This window comes from Rana temporaria, chromosome 9, assembly GCF_905171775.1.
Source record: "Rana temporaria chromosome 9, aRanTem1.1, whole genome shotgun sequence".
In the NCBI taxonomy this organism is placed as follows: domain Eukaryota; kingdom Metazoa; phylum Chordata; class Amphibia; order Anura; family Ranidae; genus Rana; species Rana temporaria.
Genome location: NC_053497.1, coordinates 103,093,902 through 103,119,808, shown reverse-complemented (window position 1 = coordinate 103,119,808; position 25,907 = coordinate 103,093,902). Strand labels below are relative to the sequence as shown.

General features: G+C 43.4%; 1 protein-coding gene across 1 annotated transcript in view; it reads left to right on the top strand.

Annotated features, from left to right (window-relative positions):
• LOC120913799 (carboxyl-terminal PDZ ligand of neuronal nitric oxide synthase protein-like) overlaps positions 1-25,907 on the top strand; it is a 165,801-nt gene that overhangs the window by 109,696 nt on the left and 30,198 nt on the right. The window contains exons 3-4 of the mRNA XM_040324020.1: positions 8,856-8,948; positions 20,970-21,028. Of these exons, the coding sequence (XP_040179954.1) occupies positions 8,856-8,948; positions 20,970-21,028 (152 nt within the window). The remainder of the gene's footprint in view (positions 1-8,855; positions 8,949-20,969; positions 21,029-25,907) is intronic.

Genomic DNA, 25,907 nt, shown 5'->3' with positions numbered 1-25,907 from the left:
ATTCCAAACACACCACTCCTTATTATAAACCATCGACTTATCCTCCACCTAATGCCTACGGGTATTCTCAGCCAATTGAAACCTATAATAGGTTTGGGGTATTAGATGATAGGAGCCAAGACTATCACTATTACGAACCCTATCGCCCACCCTACCCTCCCAGACCACCTCGGGGTGGCCACAGAGGGAATTTTCGAGGTAGGCCGGCACCTCATTATAACCAACAACAGGGGGGGGGGGATGGGAGAGGGTGGAAAGATACATACCGCATCCCCCCAAAATCACCCATCCACCATCAGGAGTATTTAGAAAGAGAGGACGACGAGGAAGAGGGAGAGAGAAAAAGAAAAAGGTTGGATTAACTGAGGGCATTTTTAACTTGACAGGAATAGAATTCTCCAAATCTGAACTGGAGGTTCTACAACAAGGCCTTAAATTTGCACCTAATAAGGACATCAATAAATTTGAAGTCTTTATTGATATAGAAAAACATATTAGGAAACTTAATATAAAAAAACATTTTGCAGGAAATACGCAGAAACTTGGACCACCTAAATCTGATAGATTTATTCATAGTGGATTGAGGAACCAATCGGTATTCAACCCCCGGCATGGTTCCAATCACTACATTGAGGTTTTTCGGACCTTAGTTCAGGACGATATTCGTGCAATGACAGTCCTTCCATCTAAATCTACCAAACAATTTCGGGAAGCAATAAAGAATTTAGAAACTAACAGAAACATAGTGGTTAGACCAGCCGATAAAGGCGGAGGCCTTGTAATTCTCACTAAAGAGTATTATTATCGAGAAATGAAGAACCAACTTGATGATAGTAACACTTATCAGCTTCTTGGGGGCGACCCCACACTTAAGCTGAAAAATCTGCTGATTGTTTGGGTGAATGAGGGACTAGAAAGAGGTATCCTAGACCCTAAAGAGGCAGATTATATTGTCTTACATGCACCTAAAATTCCAGTCTTATATACTTTACCTAAGATCCATAAAGACAAGGTTAACCCCCCTGGTCGACCGATAATAAGTGGAATAGGTTCCCTTTTTTCCCGTCTAGGAGAGTACCTTGATGGTTTCTTTAAACCCCTGGTTTCAGCGAGTCCATCCTATCTTAAGGATAGTAGGGATCTGATTGTGGCACTTCAAACCTTACCAGCCACCCGAGTCACCATTATGGCTACTGTGGATATTCAATCCCTTTATACAAATATCAGACATTCTGATGCCCTAATTGCCCTTCGATGGGCGTTAGGTAAATTTTCTAAGCTAAAGAAGGTACAAATAAATTACCTGATAAGGGGACTTGAACTAGCAATGAAAAATAATTATTTTTGGGCCAACAATCAATTTTTTAATCAGGTGGGCGGTGTAGCAATGGGAGCGAGATATGCTCCAAGTGTCGCAAATATTGTTTTGAATAAGTGGGAACATGAAACAATTTTTTCAAACAGACCAGAATCTTTACATTTTTACAAACGCTACATCGACGATATTCTTTTTTGGGAAGGTTCTGAGGAATCTCTCGACATATTCATCGCCCAAATGAATTTAAATAATTATGGACTTACTTTTGTAGCTGAAATCAGCAAAAATCTGGTAAACTATTTGGATCTTACTATAAAAAAGAACGATCTGAGATTTGAAACACTCACCTACTTCAAATCTACAGACCGTAATGGGTTTGTACCCACTCATAGTTGTCACCATCCCTCCTGGATAGGAGCAGTCCCGAAAGGGCAATATATGAGGTTAAAACGGAACTGTGATAATAATGATGATTTTGAGACTCAAGCTAATATACTAACCACTAGATTTCTGGAAAAAGGTTACTCTGAAACTACACTAAATCAAGCGTATAACCAAGTGGCAGTTCTTGACAGACAATCTCTATTGGTCCCCAAACCGAGAAAAGAGTATAAAAATGAAGTACCTTTTATTAGTGGATTCCATAGGCAATATCGACAGGTAGAAGCTGTGTTTAAACGACATTGGCATATTTTGAGGAAGGATAAAGACCTGATCACATCCATCCCTAAGGTGCCCAAGTTCATCTATAAGAGAGCTCCAGGCCTCAGGAACAAAATTGCTCCTAATGTTCCTGATCCACCAACAAAATTGGTGACCTTTTTAGATGGATCCGGTTTTCATCACTGCACTAGGTGCAAAGCGTGTAGAACTACACGGAATCCTGGTGACAAAAAGAAAAAAATCGAGTTTAGTTCTAATGTAACAGGCGAATCTTTCAAGATCAAACCCCTAATCACATGTGGATCTGATCATGTGACTTATGTGCTTGAATGCCCATGTCATTTACAATATGTTGGCCGGACCACTCGCCAACTTAAGATCCGCATCAATGAACACTTAACAAATATTAGAAAAAGTTTCCCTAATCATAGTGTCTCAAGACATTTTGCCAATTTCCATGGAAGTGACCCCAGTTTATGTAAGTTCTATGGCATAGACAAAATAGAAAGAAACTGGCGAGGTACACATATGTTACGGAGTGTTTCCCAAAACGAAATGAAATGGGTACACAGATTACGGACCATGCAACCTTTAGGACTGAATGTGGAGTTGGACCTCAATTGTTTCTTAACCGATGATTGAGTGTTCTCTACTCCTTCCAGTTTCCCTTCCCTCACTCCTCCCTATCCATTCATTTTTTTATGGACTAATTATTATTATTTTTTATTTTTTATTTTCAATCATCTATAGTCGTCAGTGACTATTTAGGGTTGCCAGATATTTACGTATGGTTTTATTTATTTAATATTTGTGTATGCTGGTTTTTGATTGGGGTTAGGTAATTAGTGCGATCTCCCCCCTTTTGTAGAGATCATCACTATATTCAATTATTCAATTTAATATTGGAAATAATATCCAAATAATTTGAATACTCTCTAATCCCCTTTCATTCATATCACATGTCTGGAGGGATCTAGTGATATTTGCAATCTATCACTAAGTATTGGGAGATATTTCTTTTTACCCTGTTTAAATCCGGTCTGTATAAGGTTGAAAGACAACTAAATAATTTTTTATTTATATTCATTATTCATTATTTTTTAATTATATTTATTCATTTTTGGTGTATTTAAGATGATTTTGTATGAATAATCATTTAGAGTGATCATGATTGAATTTTATGGAGTAAAGTTTTTCTGGCACTTATTTTTGAATCTGCACGTCCGGAGGGATGCGAGATCTGTATTTTATTTAAGATGTATTTCAACAGCGGAATACTCTTGAATTCATAGTATTTTGGCCATTCTATATTTCTGTGCATTTCTCTATTTCTTTTGTTTAAATATGATGAATGTAATGTACTTACCTACGGTGTTATATTTATTTTGTATTGATGACACACGGCACCGAGGCTGTATCTGCAATTAGTTTCAGCTCACCAATCATTGTGTTTCTCTGACTACATATACCATCATGCTTTGTGACCAGGCACGCCCCCCTGATGACGTTAACATAACGAAACGTACGTCGGAGGCAGCCTGGTCACGTGACGTACCCCCCGTGCTTTGGACTGTTGAAGGGATCGTTTGGCGTTACATGTGAGCGGCGGCTCTCATCCCCCAGCGTATCCGACCAAAAGAACCGCTTCGAGCGGTGACAGGTCCGCAGCCTCAGTGCCGGGTGGGCACCCCCTAATGTAAGGAGCCATTTGGCAGATTTTTATGTCTATTTTAAAAATTTTAAATAAAACGGTATCACGCTATTTGGCTATCTGGCCTCTCTTCTTTTACATATAATCCCGTGTGAGGTTCCTGGATTTGCAAAGTGGTCTGTCCATATCTTCAAGTGTTGCAGGCACAATCCTGCATAAGCTTAGTTGACCATCTTTTTCACTAAAGGGGTCAACGAGCTCTGGTAAGAGCATACCTTATCTAAAACACCTTGGGTGGAATTGATAATCATACTGCAGCGGTGGTGGCATTTCTTCTTTCACAGAACTATCATTACAATTGGACTTTGTTCACTGTTTTATTTTTTATATTTGTTTGATCATATTTGAATCCACTCGCGTGGTTTCAAGTGCAGGTCGACTGCAACTGTTGGGACTTTTTCATATATTTTTTGTGTTATTTATTTTGCAATTTTATTGCTAGATAGACACTTTGTTACGGCACTTTACCTAATGTGTATGGGCCTAGCGCCCTCTATTTATATTCTATCTTATCCACATACCACTTGTGTTATTGAGGAGCAGCTTATTATTTATTTATTTACACTCTTAATATTTGTATATATCTATATATATATTTAACTGTTTTTTATTAGTTAGGCGCGGAATTTCACTTTACTCAAAAAAAAAAAAGCACACAAATGGTGAGCGCAATTATTTCCATTCAAGTATAGTTCCCAATGTTTTCTCATTTGTAAAGCACAACAATTTAAAGCTAACATTGTTAAAACAACAACTTTAATTCAAAATAGAAAATAGATTTCTGAGTGTCATTCCAATATAAAGGTGGACACAACCAAGAACCTGCTTGGTTGCTTTTCCCGTGTACACATGGCCAGTTTTTCCGACAGGAAAACTGCCATGACAGCTTTGATTGGGAAAACCGGCCGTGTTTATGCTCCACTGCAGTGTTTCCCATAGGAAAACTGCAGAGCAAAAAAAACAGAATCGCGGCGGTTCTTCTTCTTCTTTTTTTTTTTTTCAAATATAAATGTTATTGTTTTTTTTTCAAAAGAATAAGAGACAGAAGGAAAAAATAAAACAAAACATACAGAGAAAAATATCTTGCATCATAAAGTACAACAACTGACACTCACAAGTATGTAAATGACAACAGTAGTATCAGCATTTGAGGTCGGTGGATAACAGTCCACACCTGTAGAAAACGCCTGTTATCAGGGCCACAACTGATGAGCCTGAGATGTCACTTCGTTTACGTGGTTTCAGACCTGGCCGCATCGTCCAGGTTCCGAACACCAATATATCCAATAGCAATCTCTAATGCTAGAGAACAGAAACGCGTATATATGTGTATATATATATATATATATATATATATATACATATACATATACACACAGAGGAAGAGGAGCGATATGTGTAGTGAAAGAAGAAGTTAGAATTAGAGGGGGAAGGAGGAGGTGGACCTAGAGGACTCTGGACCACATGTGGATGCTGTAATGACCGTACAAATTGTTATAGTATGTGACCCCAAGTGGCTAGCAAAGCCACTCCTTCATCAGAGTATATGAACATCGTCCAGAGCATCCACGCCTGGGAGTGTTGCTCTTGTTTATTTTGGGCTGTACGGACCAAGTCCTCCAGTCTCCTGATCTGCTCCACCCTGCGCAGCCACATCCCCGTGGTCGGGGGGTAACTTTTATTCCATTGGCTGCATTCAGGAGATGCCTCACAATCGACTTTTTGTAACTCCGAGCTGGAATTGAAGTGACATGGAGTAGGATGAAGGCCGGGTCATTACTAATCGTGTGGTCTGTAAATTTTTGAGTTACCGCTCGGCAGAGCTTTTTTTCTCAGAAAATAGGTGCAGGAACTCGACCACGACCCTGTTCAGATTTCACAAACCGTAGAAGGGTCTTAAAGGGGCATTAAATACCAGGATTGCATTACATACAGAGTACAGAGTTCATGGGGGGTTACACACAGAGTGCAGAGCTGTCCCTTATAAACACAGAAACCAGACTTCTGTGTTTACAAGTGATTGTGGTGAGCAGGCACCAAAGGGTCTGAGCCAGAGGTGGTGGAACTGAGTTCCCCCAAGTTCCCCCTGAATAAAAAGCCCTGCTGCTCGGACTGTCGTCCAGTATTGCTGCAGCAGAGGGCAGGACCAGAAGAGATGGAGGAGTGTCCCTTTCTCTGTCTGACATCTCCAACAATTGTCTGTAGTGGCCGGGAAGAACCTATGTAGTCGACTGGGCGTGTAGTACCTTCTGGTCAGGATCTTATAATTAAGTTCCTGAATCTTCGTGCAGATAGATGTTTTAAGGGAAAATACGATAATTAATGCTTTTGGGCGTCCGTGAACGGGCGTTGTAAATCAACTTCCCATTTACGTACAAATTGCAAGTCTGGTTGTTCCGCAGGGGAGTTAAGCAGATCATAAGTTTTGGACAGCACATTGGGCAGGATTCCTGCCTCCCCGCAGTAATTCTCGAAAGTTGTCGGATTACGGCCATATTTTGCCAGTTTGGGTATCAAGTGGAGAAAATTATGTAATCTTCTTGCATTCCAAAAGGGAAGCCCAAACTGACCATTGTCCTCAGTCAGGGTGGGCACTGATGGCAAGTGGTTGTCTGCCACAAAGTGCTGGGCCCGATCTCTGCCAGTGGCTAGGAGCGTCCCATACTCTGCCCGGTCTAGTCCGGGAGGGAAGGCAGGATTGCCCAGTATCGGATACAGGGGGGAGTCCCTTGAGGAGAGCGAGGTTCTAAACAGCGTAGAATCGGCTATCTGGAGGGTGGTCCCTATTACCAGGTGCGACTTCAGCCCGGGGGCAAGCCGGTCGTAACACCAGGCGGCTCCCCCTAACGTGGCAGTGGATTGCGCCTGCTCCAGCTGTATCCACAATTTGTTGTCACCATGTCTGTTCCAATCCACTATTCTTCCTAAGTGGACCGCCGAATAGTAGTTCCACACATCAGGGAGAGCCAGTCCCCCATAATGTTTGGATAGCGTTAGGTAGCGTCTACATAGTCTAGGTCTTGACTTTGCCCAGATAAATTTGGTAAAAAGGGAATGCACTTGTCTAAAATATAGGGACGGAATCCGGATCGGGAGGGCTTGAAATAGATATAGGAATTTCGGGAGGATAGACATCTTAAGAAGATTACACCTGCCGAACCAGGAGTGCAGGCCCTTGGCCCACTCCTCCAGGAGCAATTTGGTTTGGTTCTCATTTTTTTGCTTGCAGTTTTCCCGACAGGAAAACTGCAGGAAAACTGCTATAGAGCATACACACGGTTTTCCAGACCAAAGGCAAACACAGCAGTTTTCCCGTCGGGAAAACCGATTGTGTGTACGAGGCATTAGACTTGTAAGCTATATCCAGTGCATCACTGAGAGTTATAAAAAGAAAAAATAACTTTTCCAGAGAAGCCATCTTTGTTCTGCACTTTTACTTTTTTGCTCCTTCAAGTTTTTGAGATCGCTCAAGTCTGCTATATAACCCCCTCTGCCATCAGCACCATATTGAAAGTCTGCAGCGGAGACCACCTACTGACAGCAAGAATGACTTTCTTCTGCAGCTTTCCATCTTCTTCATGATGCCAAATCTGCTGGTCAGAGCAGTAGTACAATAGATAGATCTTATTCTATATGATGGGTGTAACACTCAATGTCTTTTGTTGCTCTGTGTGTATGGACACTACACATTGCAACTTCTCTTGTTCAGAATGCAGGGTGTAGTTTTCAGTATTTGTTCTTATTCTATATTGTATAGACACTGAACAGAAGCACTTCTCTTGCCCTGAATGCTAGGTGTTGTTCTCAGTATTTTTCTTGTACTGTATATTAGAGCTGCACGATTCGTGTGTGTGTGTGTGTGTGTTTGGGGTTTCTGAATTATTTTCTAGCAAAAATTACAGATTTTTAACTTGTCAACAAATGTCAGAAAAAGGTTTAGTCTTTAAGTTGTTAAACTAACCTCATTTAAAGACCGAAGTTCCTCCCTTTGATGTAAAAGGACCAAATGATACAATATTTCTCTTTATTTCTTAGTGCTGAGCAATGTTGTAATAAACCTTTGCCGGCTTTTTTTTTTTTTCTTGTACTGCTCTGAGCAGACACCGGCTCTGCACTTACATGAATTGTGGAAATACTGGATTAGGATTGTGACTCGATCTTTTTTGACGACTTTATTTCTGCAGCTCTACTATATATGGATGCTTCATATGATCACCTCTTATTCTGTGTATGTGTGTAATTCTCAATATCTGTTTTATTGTATGTATAGACTCTACACAATACCTCTTCTCTTGTGGTGCACTCTAAATGTACTTCTTAGTATCTGTTCTTGTTCTGTTTGTATAGTTGCTGCAAAATTGCTCTGTATGCTGGGAGTAATTTAGATTATATGTTTATATTCTGTATACAGTATATGGGTGCTGCACAGTGGCACTTCTCTTGTTCATGGTCTGTATGCAGGGATGCAATTCTCAGTATTTGTTCTAATTCTTTATGTATGGACGCTGCACATTAGCACCTCCCTTATCCTGTATGATATGTTTTTTTTTTCTCAGTTCTTGAACCCCTTTCACACTGGAAGCGTTTTTCAGGCGCTTTAGCCCTAAAAATAGCTCCTGAAAAAAGCCTCATCTCCAACCCAAGTGTGAAAGCCTGAGTGCTTCCACACTGGGCCGCTGCGCTGGCAGGGCGTCAAAAAAAGTCCTGCACGCAGCTTCTTTGCAGCGCTTTAGGATCGGCGAATACACCACTCCTGAAGCGCCCCTTCTCATTGAAATCAATGGGAAGTGCCGCCAAAGTGCCTCAGCAGCGACACTTTGTGGGCACTTTTAACCATTTATTCAGACACTAGCGGGGGTTAAAGGCGCCCCGCTAGCACCCGAAAACACTGGTAAAGCGCCGCTAGTTTTAGCGGCACTTTACCAGCGTTTTTCGGGCACTGGCAGTGTGAAAGGGCTCTAATTCTCTATCCTTGAATGCTTTGCAGCATCAGTGCTATGTGTAGTTATTGGATCGGGATCTGATTTGATTAACGGTAGAATTTTTTTTAGCTTTGTGCCATCGTTGGAACAGCTGAGCTCAGAATTAGGATAGATGAAGGTCGTATATATCGCATAGCACTTTGGAGATGGTAATTTTTGTTTTCCACTTTTTTTCCACCAGTATGAGTTCAAAGCCAAAAACATCAAAAAGAAGAAAGTCGGAATCACAGTGTCCCTGGATGGAGTTAAAGTAGTGATGAGAAAGAAACAGAAGGTGAGATTATGCATTCCATATTGATCTGTAAATACTGCGCTATCCCAACAGCACAGCATTGTGGGAAAAGCACCCTGTCTAATTTAACATTTTATCTGAACTAACGTTCAGCTCTATTCCGGTAATATAAAGTGACAGAACTCATAGAACTCTCTGGATGAATGTGTGAAAATCTCATTTCTGGCCATGATGTATAATGGATGAGCGCATCTTATGAGGCCACTGGGCGCTGCATCCGATAAAGTGATTGCATGATGGGAATACTGTAAGCGCAGCTTCAAAAATGGGAGTGTAATAAGCAAAGATGATAGATGTGTTTAAAACAAGACCTGGGACTTCTGATAGGGGTCGTATTTTTGATACATTCCTTCACAGTCTCTTTACGCTCTTCTGTACAACTTCCTAAAGGCTTATTCTCCTCAGTTCTGTAGAAAATGTACTGAGTTTGTCATCTCTGAATGTTCACACTTGGGAGATTACTGTGCCTCTAGGTGAGGGGTCTCAAATTGGTGGCCCTCCAGCTGTTGCGAAACTACAAGTCCCATGAGGCATTGCAAGGCTGACTCCCACAGGCAGAGGCATGATTGGACTTGTAGTTTCGTAACAGCTGGAGGGCCGCCAGTTTGAGACCCCTGCACTAGGTAGAGGGGTATATGCTCATTTTCAACTGGTAACAAGACATGGAAATGATAAAACCATTGTGTTCACCCCATGCCAATATTTAGCACAAATGGAGTATCTTCATATTGCTAAGATTTGGAAAACAACATTATAAATGTTACTTAACAGCCACAGTTTTGTGTCGTTGATTTCATCTGCTGCAGTTAGAGAATTCCGCTACATGCAGGGCCGGTGCAACCACGAGGCAAACTAGGTAGCCACCTAGGGCACACTGTTGCCTAGGGGCGCCTGTCCGCTTGTTTCCCTCCATGTCTGCATGCTCTGCAGGCTGCAGCATGTAAATAACTCAGTCTCACGCGCAGCTGCTCACTGGAGCCATCACTAGAGGAAGCAGAGCCGATGTATAGCGCCGCCTCCTGTCACATGGGCAGGGCAAAGGGGTTGGAGTCAATGGGGGGGGGCAAAATGAGGTTTCGCCTAGGATGCCAAAAATCCTTGCACCAGCCAAGTTAGAATGCACATTAAATAAAAAAAGAACACCTGTGATCCGTGTCCCAGTGGCTAATGAGACGGCTGCAACCCAAAATATCAGACTACTAGATAAGTTTCAATAATACAACCATAAAAGGTGCGCTGTCTCTTAAATATGAAAATGCCAATATGCATATGCATGAAGTGCTTAAGTGTTACCAAGTTCAGCACCCTGCATTCACTATATCTGGTCTCCCACAGTGCATATCAGTTCCTGGAGAAGATTTCATTCTGCTCTGAGCTACTGTCCTGTGAGGCTGCAGGGCTCCTGACCCTCTGTCTTGACAGTGCTGATTGGCCCTGTGCTGATCACATGCACGCTCCCAAGGAAAAAAAAAACCTCCCTAACAATACACACCAAACTGAGCATGTGCAGCCTGACTCCAAAGGCTCTGTCTTATCAGGACTTGTGCAGGGAGGGGAGGATCTGTGCATACAAGATCAAACAGCCTTGTTAACCTCTTGGGTTCCACATTGAGTATAACAAGCATACGGAAAAAAAAATGAAAGAAAGGCGTTAACACATGTCTAATGTTTGCGTGTGCACTAAAGATAAATAACAATCAAATATACTTGAAAGTTCAAAATAATAAAAAGTAATGAAAAACTGCACAGTCCAAAAAATATATATTCATAAATCTTTGCTGAAAAAAAATCTACGCTGGCGTGCATTCCAAACGGCTGAATGTCCTAACTAGCTCAAACAGGAAGTGACGTCACATATGGCGAACACGCAGTCTCAATGCATTTCGCTTATCAGCATCATCAGGAAGAGCTCCCTGATGATGCTGATAATTGAAATGCATTGAGGCTGCGCGTCCGCCATACATGACGTGATTTCCTGTTTGATCTGGTTAGGACATTTGGCTGTTTGGAATGCACGCCAGCTCAGACCGAGGGGTGTGCAGGACGACTGATACCAGGCTGTGTTTGTGCTGACTATAGCACCTGTAAATGTAAGTGGAAAATCTATATTTTATCCCCGTTTTGTTTTTTAATAAACATTCTTAGACTATCTTGGATTATGATCTTTCCCTGGGTGTCGGGTATTAAAGCTTGTGGAGAACAGCGGTTGGCAGTTTCTAATTTATCACTACAAAGGTGGGACATTGTGAATACAACGTTCAAAAGGGTGGTACCCTAAGACACCAAAGGCGCATATTATAGATGTTTTCGGTAAGCGTGCATTTTGTACACATTGTGGTGGAGCACACACAAACAACCCAAAAAAAACCCACAAGATTAAATAAGGGAGTTTTTCCCCTTTCCTTCCTCTTATAATGCCTCGTACACACGACCGTTTTTCGCGTTGGGGTGGCGCCATCCGAATGGAACTTCCCCTTTATAGTGCCGTCGTACGCGTTGTACGTCACCGCGCTTTGCTAGAGCATTTTTTTTTTCACGATCGTGTGTAGGCAGGCTTAACAATAATCGGGTTGAAAAAACTTTGTTTTTTCTAGACCATTAAAAATGGTTGTGTGTAAGCGGCTTTAGAATTTTTGGTTAAGTTTGCTAGAAGCCAGAATTCATCCCATTGTTGCCACATTTTTGGTGGTGGATTTTTTTTACAAACCCGCCCTCCCTTATCCTTTTTTCCATATATTGTATTTCGTTAATTTCACATATACATTGAGTTATTGTTGGGGGTTTCTATTTTCTTCCATCTATGGGCTATTATTGTTCTGGCCACTGTGATCATGTGGTGAAAGATATCTGATTTTATAGTTTTTATTGATCTTGGTGTGATAGATACAACTAGATATAAAGGATATAATTTTATCTCTATTCCTGATTCTTTTTGATAGATTTTAAGTATCTTATGCCAGAAGTCTCACACCCATTGACACCCATACCAGATATGTACCATTGTTCCCCTGTCCTTATTACATCTCCAGCACATTTCTGTTTTCTCTTTATTTTATTCAGAGCTACTGGTTATTTATCTTTTGTTCACATGTAAACATTAGATATGTTTAGCCTTGTTTTCCTTTTCAGAGGTGGTCCATCCACTTAAAGGGGCAGCTTCACACATTGATTCTTTTAGTTTGTTGTTATTTGAGTTGGCACCAAGGTTTACCATTACACAGTATAAGCATGCTGTACTGCATATACAGACTGATTTTACTGTTGTGGGTTTAGTAACACTTTAAATGTATGATGGTACAAAATATAATAAATACTACAACCTAAAACAAGCGCACTATCATTTTAAATATACAAATGCTGATATAATGTGCTCAAGTGTAATAAATACTCACAAATTCATAAACATAAACAAAGTTCTAATGTGCATTAAATAATATATAAATTCATGCTTGAAATTCAATACAAATAATAAAAAATGCTCATGCACATATATGCCAATATGTGAACTGTTATCAGTATCTGTGAAAGTCCATTTTAAGTTCTGGAACCACAGAACAGACTGGTGCCATCAAATTTCAAAGCAATCTTTGCATTTCCACCATGGGACAGCCTCCACCATTACAAGTACAAGCTGCTTACGCAAGGACAATAACCTCAAAATTATAAGAGGTTAATGTAGCACAAAAACAACTCCATACAGTTTCCACAGCAAATCTTCACGGTTCTCCCCTGAAGACGTGGGTTGTCACGAAACGTGTTGGGCAGAGCCAATTTGTGACGTCATTGTGCTTGCCACTGTTCCAGCAGTGATGCTATTCTATGTGTGACTACATTTGTTTCTTTGTGAGTATGCTCTATTTTATTAAATGTTTCTGTTTGAAAGATATTTTCTGTTTGAAAGATATTGGCCCATGTTTTTTTTTTTGTTTATTGCTTTCTGAGTGATGCAAGCATATTGGAGCCGTAAGGTGTCACTGAGGGCTATCCTATGAAGAGGCAAACTGTTACTTTGAAGACCGTAGGAAGTTGTTTTTGTGCTACATTAACCTGTTACATTTCGAGAGCAACTTCATCTGGTAAGCAACTTGTACTGGTGGAGGTTGTCACACACTGGTGGTACAAGGATTGCTTTGAGGTCTCACAGCACTTTGTTTATGAATTTGTGCATTTGAGCACTTTAAATCAGCATTTGTATATTTAAAATGAAATGCACTTTTTTTAGATTGTAGTACTTAGCAAATTTGTATTGTGATAAGTTTGAGCACTTTATATGAGTATTTGCATACTCAAAGAGACAGCGCACCTTTTATGGTTGTAGTTAGATGCACATTCCTTCATACCCAGGATATAAAGTAGGTACAGAAAAGAATCACCCCCTTTAAAATAATCAAATTGTAATGCTTTGCAGCCTAAAAATGAAGACTGACACAGTTTTTGTTTTATCCAGCTGCAACTTAAAACATCCAAGTGAAAGATATAACACCAGCATGTCAGAGAAAAATAGTTCTAAAACATAATCACTGAATTGTGTTGTACCAAATATCTTCCACTTCTTCATAATTTTTTTGTATCCATATCCTGACTTGTGCTTGTTCACAACTATATCCCGGAGATCTTTTGACAGTGCCTTTCCACCCATAGCTGATGGTTTGCTTCAGTTGCACTACCAGGGACTGAAATGCGCTGGGAAAGCTTTTTTCATGCTAAGCTAATCAAAATGATCACAGTATATAAGTCAAATGGCTTTGTGTGCCATTAAGAAGATGATTAGCTATATCTGATTGTGTTTTTAAAAGTCATTTTTAGAATGATTCTCTTTCTGAATAAAAAAAAAAAAAAGAGATTCTGACATGTTGGTGTTATATTTTTCACTTGGATTGTTATAAGTTGCACTGAGTAAATGTAGCTGGGTAAAACAAAAACTGTCTGTCTTAATTTCAGGCCACAAAACAACAAAATGTGATTTTTTTAAAGGGGGGGGGGGGGATTCTTTTCTATAACCACTGTAACAGCCTGGTGAACATTAGATGTGTTCTCATCAAGACATATGTTCTATAGTGTTCAATAGTAACGTTCCTAAAATGCAATGATACAAAAATACACTGTACATATGTGAAACAGCCTTAAGAATCTAATATGTGCAACATGTTTAGGAAGAAGAATCTCTTACAGTGCCTTGAAAAAAGTATTCATACCCCTTGAAATTTTCCAAATTTTGTCATGTTACAACCAAAAACGTAAACATATTTTATTGGGATTTTATGTGATACCAAGTGGCACAAAATTGTGAAGTAGAAAGAAAATGATCAATGGTTTTCAAAATAGTTTACAAATCAATATCTGAAAAGTGTGGCGTGCATTTGTATCCAGCCCCCTTTACTCTATATTTGAAAATCATTTATCAATTTCCTTCCACTTCACAATTATGTGCCACTTTGTGTTGGTCTATCATATAAAATTCCAATCAAATACATTTACGTTTTTGGTTGTAACATGACAAAATGTGGAAAGTTTCAAGGGGTATGAATACTTTTTCAAGGCACTGTACATCCACTTATAGTTGAAATGTCAGTTTTGAGTGGCGTGGCATTTAAATAGTGAGTTTTACTGAAGAGTTAATTGTGTATATTTATTGTAACTGGGAATTTGCCAGCAGGAAAGCTTCCTATAGAGAACAAGCTCCCTCCAATGTGTGTCAGCTTGCGGTCCCTGATCAAAGCTGGCATCATGGAGGTGGCTTTGCTGGGTAATTGATTTCAGAGCTTTGAAGGTGTGAAGGGAAATCTTATATGACATGTTTATTTTTATAAAATAGAAGATGAAAGGCAAAGAATCCCATTTTTAATGGCGGCTGTGTGTGGGCCACGTGCTCATTTACATTAGATGTTTAAGATTTGCAATAAGAACGACCATCTATACCAAGTTCTCTACCGTGCTGTGTATTCTATTTCTCTGGAGTTCATAAAGGCCTGTTCTATGCAGTTATCTACCACTCGCCAACAATGTGGGGGCAGTGCTGATAATTAAGTGGTAATGATAATACTGACAGTCCTATATATTTGCTGCATTCCTTAGCATTCTGGGAATGTGTGCTGAAATGTATGGCATTGCGCATCACGACTCAAGAGAATGGGCTGCCCTATGCTGTTGCATGACGTATGCGCCAAAAAAGTGATATGTTGTACAAGTATGAATGAGGCCTTAGTGCTGGGCTGAGTAGGTGGTGAGGCTGCTTCAGCTGTGACAGTCTTTGATCACATCCAGTCTGCTCTTGTGAGACTTGTAAGGGTTGATTGTGAACGTGGAGCACTGCAGACATAATTTCATCCACTCAGAAGCTCAGCCATCATTACAGCCGGTTCACACAGGGGCGACTTGGGATCTGTCTTGAAGTTGCCCCAAGTCGTGCGACATGTCAAATTACATTGACGAGAATGGGAGCCGTCTTAATGTACGCTCCGACTTCAGAAAAGGTTCCTGTACTACTTCAATCCGACTTCTAGGCGACTTGTACCCATTGATTTCAAAGGAAGTCGGATCCCCGTTCATAGTGAGGCAACTTTACAGGAAGTCGCCCCTGTGTGAACCGGCTCTAAGGCAAACCCCTCCCTCCCATAGAGCAGGTATTTGGTATGAATCATGAGGGGGAACGCCACGCCAAATTTTAAATAAAAAAACGGCATGGGTTCCTCTCCAGGAGCATACCAGGCCCTTAGGTCTGGTATGGATTTCAAGGGGAACCCCCTACTCTGAAAAAACGACGTGGGGGTCCTCCCAAAATCCATACCAGACCCTTATCCAAGCGTGCAACGCGGCTGGTCAGGAACGGGGGTGGGGACTAGCGACCGCCCCCCCTCCTAAACCGGGCCGCATTCCCTCAACATGGGGAAGTAGGTGCTTAGGGGCAGGGGGGCGCCCTGCGGCCCCCCACCCCAAAGCACCTTGTCCCCATGTTGACGAGGAAAAGGGCCTTTTCCCGACAACCCCAGCCATTGGTTGTCAGGGTCTGCGGACGGGGGGCTTATCGTAATCTGTGAGCCCTCTTTAATAAGGGGGCCCCCAGATCCCGGCCCCCACCCTATGTGAATGAGTATGGGGTACATTGTATCTAGACAGGTTTTTAAAGTGATTTATTAGGCAGCTCCGGGGGTCTTCTTCTGACTTCTCCACTCTCTGGTTCTTTCTACCTTCTGCCGGGCTCTTCCGCTATCTTCTTCCAGCTCTTTTACTAGCGGTGGCCCGGTCTTCTCCCTTCTTCCGACTTCGGGGCTCTTCTTCCGACTTCTCCCGCTCTCTGATTCTTTCTACCTTCTGCCGGGCTCCTCCGCCAGGCCCGGACTGGCCATAGGGCATACCGGGCATATGCCCGGTGGGCTGTGGCGGCCCGCGGGCCAATAGCGGCCCGCGAATGGCCCTTGGCGGCCCGCGGGCCGTTTGCGGCCCGCGGACGGCCCTCGGCGGCCCGCATGTCACTTCTACCCAGAGGTGTACCAAGGCCCTTGGGGCGGACTGGGCTGGGTTGTAAGAATGCATTTGCCCCCTGGGCTGCTCTAATGTCCTGCAAAAAGGCCACTGAGCTGGCCGAGTGCGCCACCTGCCACAAGTTGTGGATTGTCCACTGGCCACGTCACCTGCCATGTCACCTGGTCACGTCACCTGCCACAAGTTGTGGATTGTCCACTGGCCACGTCACCTGGCCACATCACCTGCCACGTCACCTGGCCACATCACCTGCCACAAGTTGTGGATTGTCCACTGGCCACGTCACCTGCCACGTCAACTGCCACAAGTTGTGGATTGTCCACTTGCCACGTCACCTGACCACGACACCTGCCACAAGTTGTGGATTGTCCACTTGCCACGTCACCTGCCACAAGTGGATTATGCACTTGCCAAATCACCTGGCCACGTCACCTGCCACAAGTTGTGGATTGTCCACTGGCCACGTCACCTGGCCACGTCACCTGCCATGTCACCTGGCCACGGTACCTGCCACAAGTTGTGGATTGTCCACTTGCCATGTCACCTGGCCACATTACCTGCCACGTCACCTGCCATGTCACCTGGCCACGTCACCTGCCACGTCAACTGGCCACGTCACCTGCCACAAGTTGTGGATTGTCCACTTGCCACGTCACCTGACCACGACACCTGCCACAAGTTGTGGATTGTCCACTTGCCACGTCACCTGCCACAAGTGGATTATGCACTTGCCAAATCACCTGGCCACGTCACCTGCCACAAGTTGTGGATTGTCCACTGGCCACGTCACCTGGCCACGTCACCTGCCATGTCACCTGGCCACGTTACCTGCCACAAGTTGTGGATTGTCCACTTGCCATGTCACCTGGCCACATTACCTGCCACGTCACCTGGCCACATCACCTGCCATGTCACCTGGCCACGTCACCTGCCACAAGTTGTGGATTGTCCACTGGCCACGTCACCTGGCCACGTCACCTGCCACATCACCTGGTTATGTCACCTACCACAAGTTGTGGATTGTCCACTTGCCACGTCACCTGCTTCAAGTTGTGTATTGTCCTCTTGCCATGTCATCTGCCATGTCACCTGGCCACGCCACCTGCCACAAGTTGTGGATTGTCCACTGGCCACGTCACCTGGCCACGTCACCTGCCACAAGTTGTGGATTGTCCTCTCGCCATGTCACCTAGCCATGTCACCTGGCCACGTCACCTGCCACTTCACCTGGCCACGTCACCTGCCACAAGTTGTGGATTGTCCACTGGCCACGTCACCTGCCACGTCAACTGGCCACGTCACCTGCCACAAGTTGTGGATTGTCCAATTGCCACGTCACCTGCCTCATGTTGTGTATTGTCCACTTGCCACGTCATCTGCCATGTCACCTGGCCACGCCACCTGCCACAAGTTGTGGATTGTCCACTGGCCACGTCACCTGGCCACGTCACCTGCCACAAGTTGTGGATTGTCCACTTGCCATGTCACCTGGCCACGTCACCTGCCACGTCACCTGCCACATCACCTGGCCACGTCACCTGCCACAAGTTGTGGATTGTCCACTGGCCACGTCACCTGCCACGTCAACTGGCCATGTCACCTGCCACAAGTTGTGGATTGTCCACTTGTCACGTCCCTGCCACAAGTGGATTATCCACTTGCCAAATCACCTGGCCACGTCACCTGCCACAAGTTGTGGATTGTCCACTTGCCACATCACCTGGCCATGTCACCTGCCATGTCACCTGGCCACATCACTGGCCACAAGTTGTGGATTGTCCACTGGCCACGTCAACTGGCCACGTCAACTGTCCACGTCACCTGCCACAAGTTGTGAATTGTCCACTTGCCACACCACCTGACCATGACACCTGCCACAAGTTGTGGATTGTCCACTTGCCACGTCACCTGCCACAAGTTGTGGATTATCCACTTGCCAAATCACCTGGCCATGTCACCTGCCACAAGTTGTGGATTGTCCACTTGCCACGTTACCTGCCACAAGATTCAGATTGTCCAATTGCCACGTCACCTGCCACATCACCTGTTCACATCACCTGGCACGTCACCTGCCAAAAGTTGTGGATTGTTCACTTGCCACATCACCTGGCACGTCACTTGCCACGTCACCTGCCAAAAGTTGTGGATTGTCCACTTGCCATATCACCAGGCCATTTCACCTGGCCACATCACCTGCCACGTCACCTGGCCATGTCACCTGCCACAAGTTGTGGATTGTCCACTTGCCATGTCACCTGGCCACATCACCTGCCACGTCACCTGGCCATGTCACCTGCCACAAGTTGTGGATTGTCCACTTGCCACATGACCTGGCCACGTCACCTGCCACATTACCTGGCCATGTCACCTGCCACAAGTTGTGGATTGTCCAATGGCCACGTGACCTGGCCACGTCATCTGCCACGTCACCTACCACAAGTTGTGGATTGTACATTTGCCACGTCACCTGGCCATGTTACCTGCCACAAGTTGTGGATTGTCCACTGGCCACAGGACCTGGCCACGTCACCTGCCACATCACCTGGCCACGTCACCTACCACAAGTTGTGGATTGTCCACTTGCCACGTCACCTGGCCGTGTCACCTGCCACAAGTTGTGGATTGTCCACTGGCCACGTCACCTGGCCACGTCACCTGCCACAAGTTGTGGATTGTCCACAATGCAATGCAAGCAATTACATTTTTTTATGGTTTTTCATAATTTGCCATCATTTTTGAGATTTCTAATGTAAAAAAATAGGTCACCTTTAAAAACGCCTATACTGCATTTGATGGGGCACAGTGGCTGCATTTGATGTGACACAATAGCTGCATTTGATGGGGCACAGTGGCTGCATTTGATGGGGCAAAGTGGCTGCATTTGATGGGGCACAGTGGCTGCATTTGATGGGGCACAGTGGCTGCATTTGATGGGGCACAGTGGCTGCATTTGATGGGACAAAGTGGCTGCATTTGATGGGCACAGTGGCTGCATATAATGGGGCACAGTGGCTGCATATAATGGGGCACAGTGGCTGCATTTGATGGGGCACAGTGGCTGCATTTGATGGGGCACAGTGGCTGCATATAATGGGGCACAGTGGCTGCATTTGATGTTTTTGTTCAGTTTGATTGCTTCCCCCCAAAAAAATGTTGAGCACCAGTGTGAGCCAAAAGGCTTGCACTCACAGATACTCCACTGAAAAGTTATCAATTCTCATGTCACTTTTCAGAGGCATTTGACAGACAGTAAGGAGGTGATGCCTAATTTCCTCCCTGCCTGTTTTAACCTCAGCCAGTCCCTCCAGATATTTCACTTTGTACTCCACCTTATTTTCATTACTCTTTATAGGTATTAGATGTTCTCTCACCTTATTCTTTGCACATCTAATACATAATGAGAGTTCTGGAAATAAGGTGGAGTTCAAAGTGAATTTCTAAACCTAAGTTGAGAACCCCTTTCAGAAGATTTGAGGATATTATTAAACTCAGAGACTGGTGGACTTAGGCCATCATAAATAGATTAAAATTCTGCCAGTTCAGCAGAAATTTCAATCTACCAATGTGCAGACTGGTTATACAGACTCCGATCTATCAACTGACTTCAGTACAACAATGGGAAATGTCGAACCATTTCTCTCTGTTCCAGCAATGTGGAGTGATTTCTCTCTGTGTGGGCATTCCATCATTAACCCCCGCCGCGTGTCGTCCCCCCCCGGGCTGCTCAGTCTAAAATGCCCGGGCCTATTTTTTGTCCCAGTCCGGGCCTGTCCTCCGCTATGCCTATATAAATTGCTACGCACACGGCATAACAACGGAAAGATCGTCGAGTCAACATCGGAAAAAGAGAAGAGGGAAGAAGACGACGCAGAAGACGGGGCCGCCGCTAGTAAAAGCTGGAAGAAGATAGCGGAGGAGCCCGGCAGAAGGCAGAAAGAACCAGAGTGGAGTGGAGTGGAGAAGTTGGAAGAAGACTCCCGAAGTCGGAAGAAGACCCCCGGCGCTGCCTAATAAATCACTTTAAAAACCTAGTGTGGTTTTTTTTTTCTTGACACTTTTTCCCCCCAGGTGAATGGGTAGGGGTACGATGTACCCCATACTCATTCACATAGGGTGGGGGGCCGGGATCTGGGGGCCCCCTTATTAAGCCCCCCCCCGCCCGCAGACCCCGAAACCAACGAGCAGGGTTGTCGAGAAGAGGCCCTTGTCCTCATCGACATGGGGACAAGGTGCTTTGGGGTGGGGGGCGCCCCCTGCCCCAAAGCACCTACCCCCCCCCATGTTGAGGGAATGCGGCCTGGTACGGTTCTATGCCGTTTTTTTATTTAAAAGTCGCGCTGTGGTTCACGCTCAAGTCGTGTCCAAGTCGCCGCACGAAGTCGTATTGCCCCTGTGTGAACCAGCTCTAAGTCTGCCCCCTGTCACCATTTTTAACTTTGTACATTTCAGTGTGAGACATGAAATATGTAGAGGAGTCTGATGTCCTGTATGATGTTTCTAATGGTGTTTTCTGTGTCACAGAGGAAGGAATGGACATGGGATGAGAGTAAGATGCTGCTGATGCATGACCCCGTCTACAGGTAAGAAACCTTCCCCACCCCCAGTCTTGCCTATGACCAAACCCACAGCATTTTATTGCTGTATCCACCATCACAATACACCAAAATGAATCCAGTACAGTGGTTGCATTATTCTTTTTCATTCATTGGAGGACACACCTCTGCTTTAGACAATCATCAGTTAGGTATATTGCCATCTGCAGGGGTTTAACACTAAGTGTACTAAAAAATACAAAAGGACAGCCCAGGGAGTGGCTGCTGATGGTGGGGAAAAAAAAACCATCCACAGCTGTGGACACTCAGTTGTTAGTCAAGTTCCTCCTTAGAATTGGTGATGTAGCTAGGGGCAGAGTTGTGGGTGGCTTCGAAAGTTTTTGTTAGTAAATTAAATGTAATTTGTTGGGAGAGTGGATGCCAGTGGAGGGATTGGCAGAGAGGGGCAGCAGACACTTAAGGGGTTGTAAAAGCACAAGTTTTTTTTTTTTTATCTTAATGCATTAAGATAAAAAGCCTTCTGTGTGCAGCAGCTGCCCCAGCACCCCCTAATACTTGAGGTCCCTCTCTGTCCAGCGATGTCCACGAATGTCTCAGCCGTCCGAGATTCTCCTTCCAGATTGGCTGAGACACAGCAGTAGCCCCATTGGCTCCCACAGCTGTCAATCAAAATCGGCTAGCCAGTTAGGGCAATGGACACACAGAGCTATGACTCAGCACGGGTGCCCCATAGTAAGCTGCTTGCTGTGGGAGCACTGAACAGGAGGGATGGGCCAGGAGCAGCGAAGAGGCACCCAAGAAGAGGAGGATCTGGGCTGCTCTGTGCAAATCCACTGCAACAGAGCAGGTACAGTAAGTATAACATGTTTGTTATTTTTACAGGAAAAAAAAAAAAACAGGACTTTACAATCACTTTAACATGTGTAAATACTTTAATTCTCGCTGTTTGCACTGTTATGTCGTGTAATGGAGTGTCCTCGCTGTGGAGGGGGTTTTGGTCACCAGCAGGGGTTGCCCCCTAAGCTGACTTTTGTATTTGGTGCACCAGCTACTGCAGGTGGCGATATATCCAGCTGGTAATTATCTAAAGCAGAGCTGTTTCCTCCAATAAACACTGAGAAGAGTATTTTATGCTAAGTACAAAAAAATCCTATTCGTCCCAAAATGGAAAGATGTAGTTTACCAAAAACATTTTCAGCCTGCCAGTTCCAGTGCCTTACCTTATTGGTGATTTATTGTTTATTATTATTGTTAATATTAGTGATGGCAGAAGCTCCTTTGAGGGAGGAAATAGAACACTTTGTATAGCCCCAAGTGGGGGGCTGCTTGCTCGTGCCATGCTATTTACTGGAGTGCTTCCAGAAGCAGCATATGTATTATCCTGAGTTCTACTCTGGGAGACTCTCATAGCAGTGAACTTTAAAATGGCATTTAGTAAAAGGGATGTTATTGACACTCACAAATAGAATGTGTAACCAGATTCACAGTATTTTTTTATTTTTATTCTACCATATGAGCAAATAGACACTTCATTTATTTTTCTCTTATTCTCCATACAAAGGTAGTCTGTGATACATAGTTAGTCTGGTTGTAGTAAGTCCATCTAGTTCAACCAATAAAAGTCCTATATACACAATCCTTTACCCACAGTTAATCCAGAGGAAGGCAAAAAGAACAGCAAAGCATGATCCAATTTTCTCCAGCTGGGGAAAAAATCCTTCTTGATCCCCCGAGAGGCAATTGGATATTCCCTGGATCAACTTTACCTATAAATGTTAGTACCCAGTTATATTATGTACATTTAGGAAAGAATCCAGGCCTTTCTTACAGCAATCTACTGAGTTGGCCAGAACCACCTCTGGAGGGAGTCTATTCCACATTTTCACAGCTCTTACTGTGAAGAAACCTTTCTGTATTTGGAGATGAAATCTCTTTTCCTCCCAGATGTAGAGTTTCCCTTTGTCCTCTGTGATTACCATAGGTGAATAACAACACCAAGTTCACTATATGGACCCCTTCTGTATTTATACATGTTGATCATATCCCCCCTTAATCTAGTCTTGAGAGAATACATCTCAGGCTCTCAGCCTATTTTTATAAAAACAAGGGTTTACAATCTCTTTAACCACTTGCTTACTGGGCACATATACCCCCTTCCTGCCCAGGCAAAATTTCAGCTTTCAGCACTGCGTCGCTTTAAATTAAAATTGCGCGGTCGTGCGACGTGTTTCCCAACCAAAATTGACATCCCTTTTTTCCCACAAATAGAGCTTTCTTTTGGTGGTATTTGATCACCTCTGCGTTTTTTATTTTTTGCGCTATAAACAAAAATAAAGCGACAATTTTTTTTTAAAAAAAAACACTTTTTTATTTTTTGCTATAATAAATATCCCATTTTTTAAAAAATATATATATTTTTTTTCTCAGTTAAGGCCGATATCTATTCTATATATTTTTGGTAAAAAAAAAAAAGACGCAATAAGCCTATAGTGATTGGTTTGCGCAAAAGTTATAGTGGCTACAAAATAGGGGATAGAATTCTGACATACTTTTTTTTTTTTTTACTAGTAATACGGCGATCTGCAAATTTTGTCAGGACTGCGATATTATGGTGGACACATCGGACACATTTGTTACATTTTTGGGACCATTCACATTAATACAGCGAAAAGTGCTATAAAAATGCACTGATTGCTGTATAAATGTGACTGGCAGGGAAGGGGTTAACACTAGGGGGCGAGGAAGGGGTTAAATGTGTATCCTGGGAGTGATTCTTACTGTGGGGGGAGGGGACTGACTGGGAGAGGTGACCGATGCTGTGTCCCTATGTACAAGGGACACAGCATCAGTCTCCTCTCCCTGACAGGATGTGGAGCTCTGTGTTTACACACAGAGCTCCACGTCCCTGCTCTGTCATTGCCGATCGCGGGTACCTGGCGGACATCGCGGCCGCCATGCACGCGCATCGGCATCTCTGTGACGCGCCGGGCTGTGCGCGTGTCCCCACCCGCTCGCGCGCCCCCCAGTGGCTGGAGGTTGTATATAGACGGCCTCCCGGCAATTAAGAGTCACATTGTGGCCGTAAAAACCCACCGGGCGGGCAGGAAGTGGTTAAGAAGACAAAAAACAAACCGCAGATCTAAAGAAAGCTCAACCACTCTCCTGAGGACACAAGCAGAAACTGAGGCATGACAGTTGTGGGCAGCCTTTTTTTGTTGCCAGTGTCCATTTATTCTGTAAGCAGCAGTATAACATGACAGTCGAGGTGTCTTAGGAATTCCTGTGTCCCTCAATGGACTATAAAGAAAAAGGTCATCTTCGCATATGGGGCAAATTTATTTCAGTATAAAACGGTTTTAATCACAGTTCCGTGTCTTGCTGCTCCATCAGCCTCCATGGAGGTCAAGTGAGACAGCAGGGATCTAGGAGACTCCTGATGCCTCATTAAAGAGAACCTGTCACAAAAAAAGTATCACATGGGGAACTTTTGTCCACTATGTGATTAAAAAGAAAGTTTAGAGGGAAAAAGTGTAAAAAAAAATTAAATACCCATGCACCTAAGTTAAAGTTCACTCATGTTTATCTGGTTTCTAAGCTCAATCTCATGTTTTATAAGCTGTCAAAAAATTGATATTCAATATATTGTGTTGGTGTGCCCTAAAATGAACTATAAGCAAATCTCTCTAACGGGGGCACAGTTGGCAATAAAAACAGGTGTTCTAGTTCATCTCTACTCCATCTTCAGCTTTTAGTTCTACTTTAACATAACACGAAAAAAGGTGATGGCTGTGCGAACCCAATAATATTATATCTTTCCTACTACTCTTCAAACAGTGAATATTCAAAAATATCTATCAATAATTAATAAAGGACCAGCAAGTGCATTTTAAGTGAACAAAATAAAAAAACAAGTGATATGCCTTATATGTTAATAAATGACCAAAAATCGTAAATTTTACAAAATAATCATATAATTTTACCAAGAAAAATAGTCCCAGTGTTTCTCTTCAGAGATAAGCTACATCCCATGTGCACAAATCCACATCTGTGACTAAGGCTCATTATCCACCAATTTGTGAAAACACCACCACCTACTAAAATGGACACTCACCAGAAACAAGATAAACAAGCGCCTTTTGGTTTAAATCAGGGTTAACCACTCCACACATATGGGTAAATCTGCAGATTTTCCAACCGGTATGCCAGTAATCACTCCATACACCTCCACATTGGTTTTATAGAAAGCAATATGGAGGTGTATGGAGTGATTACTGGCATACCGGTTGGAAAATCTGCAGATATACCCATATGTGTGGAGTGGTTAACCCAAAGGCGCTTGTTTATCTTGTTTCTGGTGAGTGTCCATTTCAGAAGGTGGTGTTTTCACAAATTGGTGGAGCATTTGTATTATGCAGAGCAGAGTAGGGACTGGCCAGAGAGGGATAATTTTGGTGCAGTTGGCCAGCTTACACATGTATTGCAATGTATGTGAACAATATATTTATAGTGCAATGTTTGCTAGAAAAGCATGTATATAGTAGAGTCCATCCAGAATTTTTAGCGCTCCCAGAAGTGTGCATTAGAAAGTTGGCTGTGTGTAGGAGAATACTTTCCCTGCAGCATGATACCTCTTTACATTGACGGCCCTGTTGGAAGTCAAAAACTTTAAGAAAAAGATTTTAGGAGGTGTTCACAGCTTGCTGCAAGATTATTACATAGAGGGGAAATTTGGATTTAAGCTACATTCTGCTGAGGAGCTAGTTGGCAGTATGGCAGTTGCTGAGTGCCAGCATAATTTCACCCAATTCCAGAATATGATCATATTCTATTTCCAGCCTGGCCCAGATCTCTGCTGAATGTTTAATCTCCTCGTCCCTCTTCCAGGCTGTGCTGAATATTCATGATG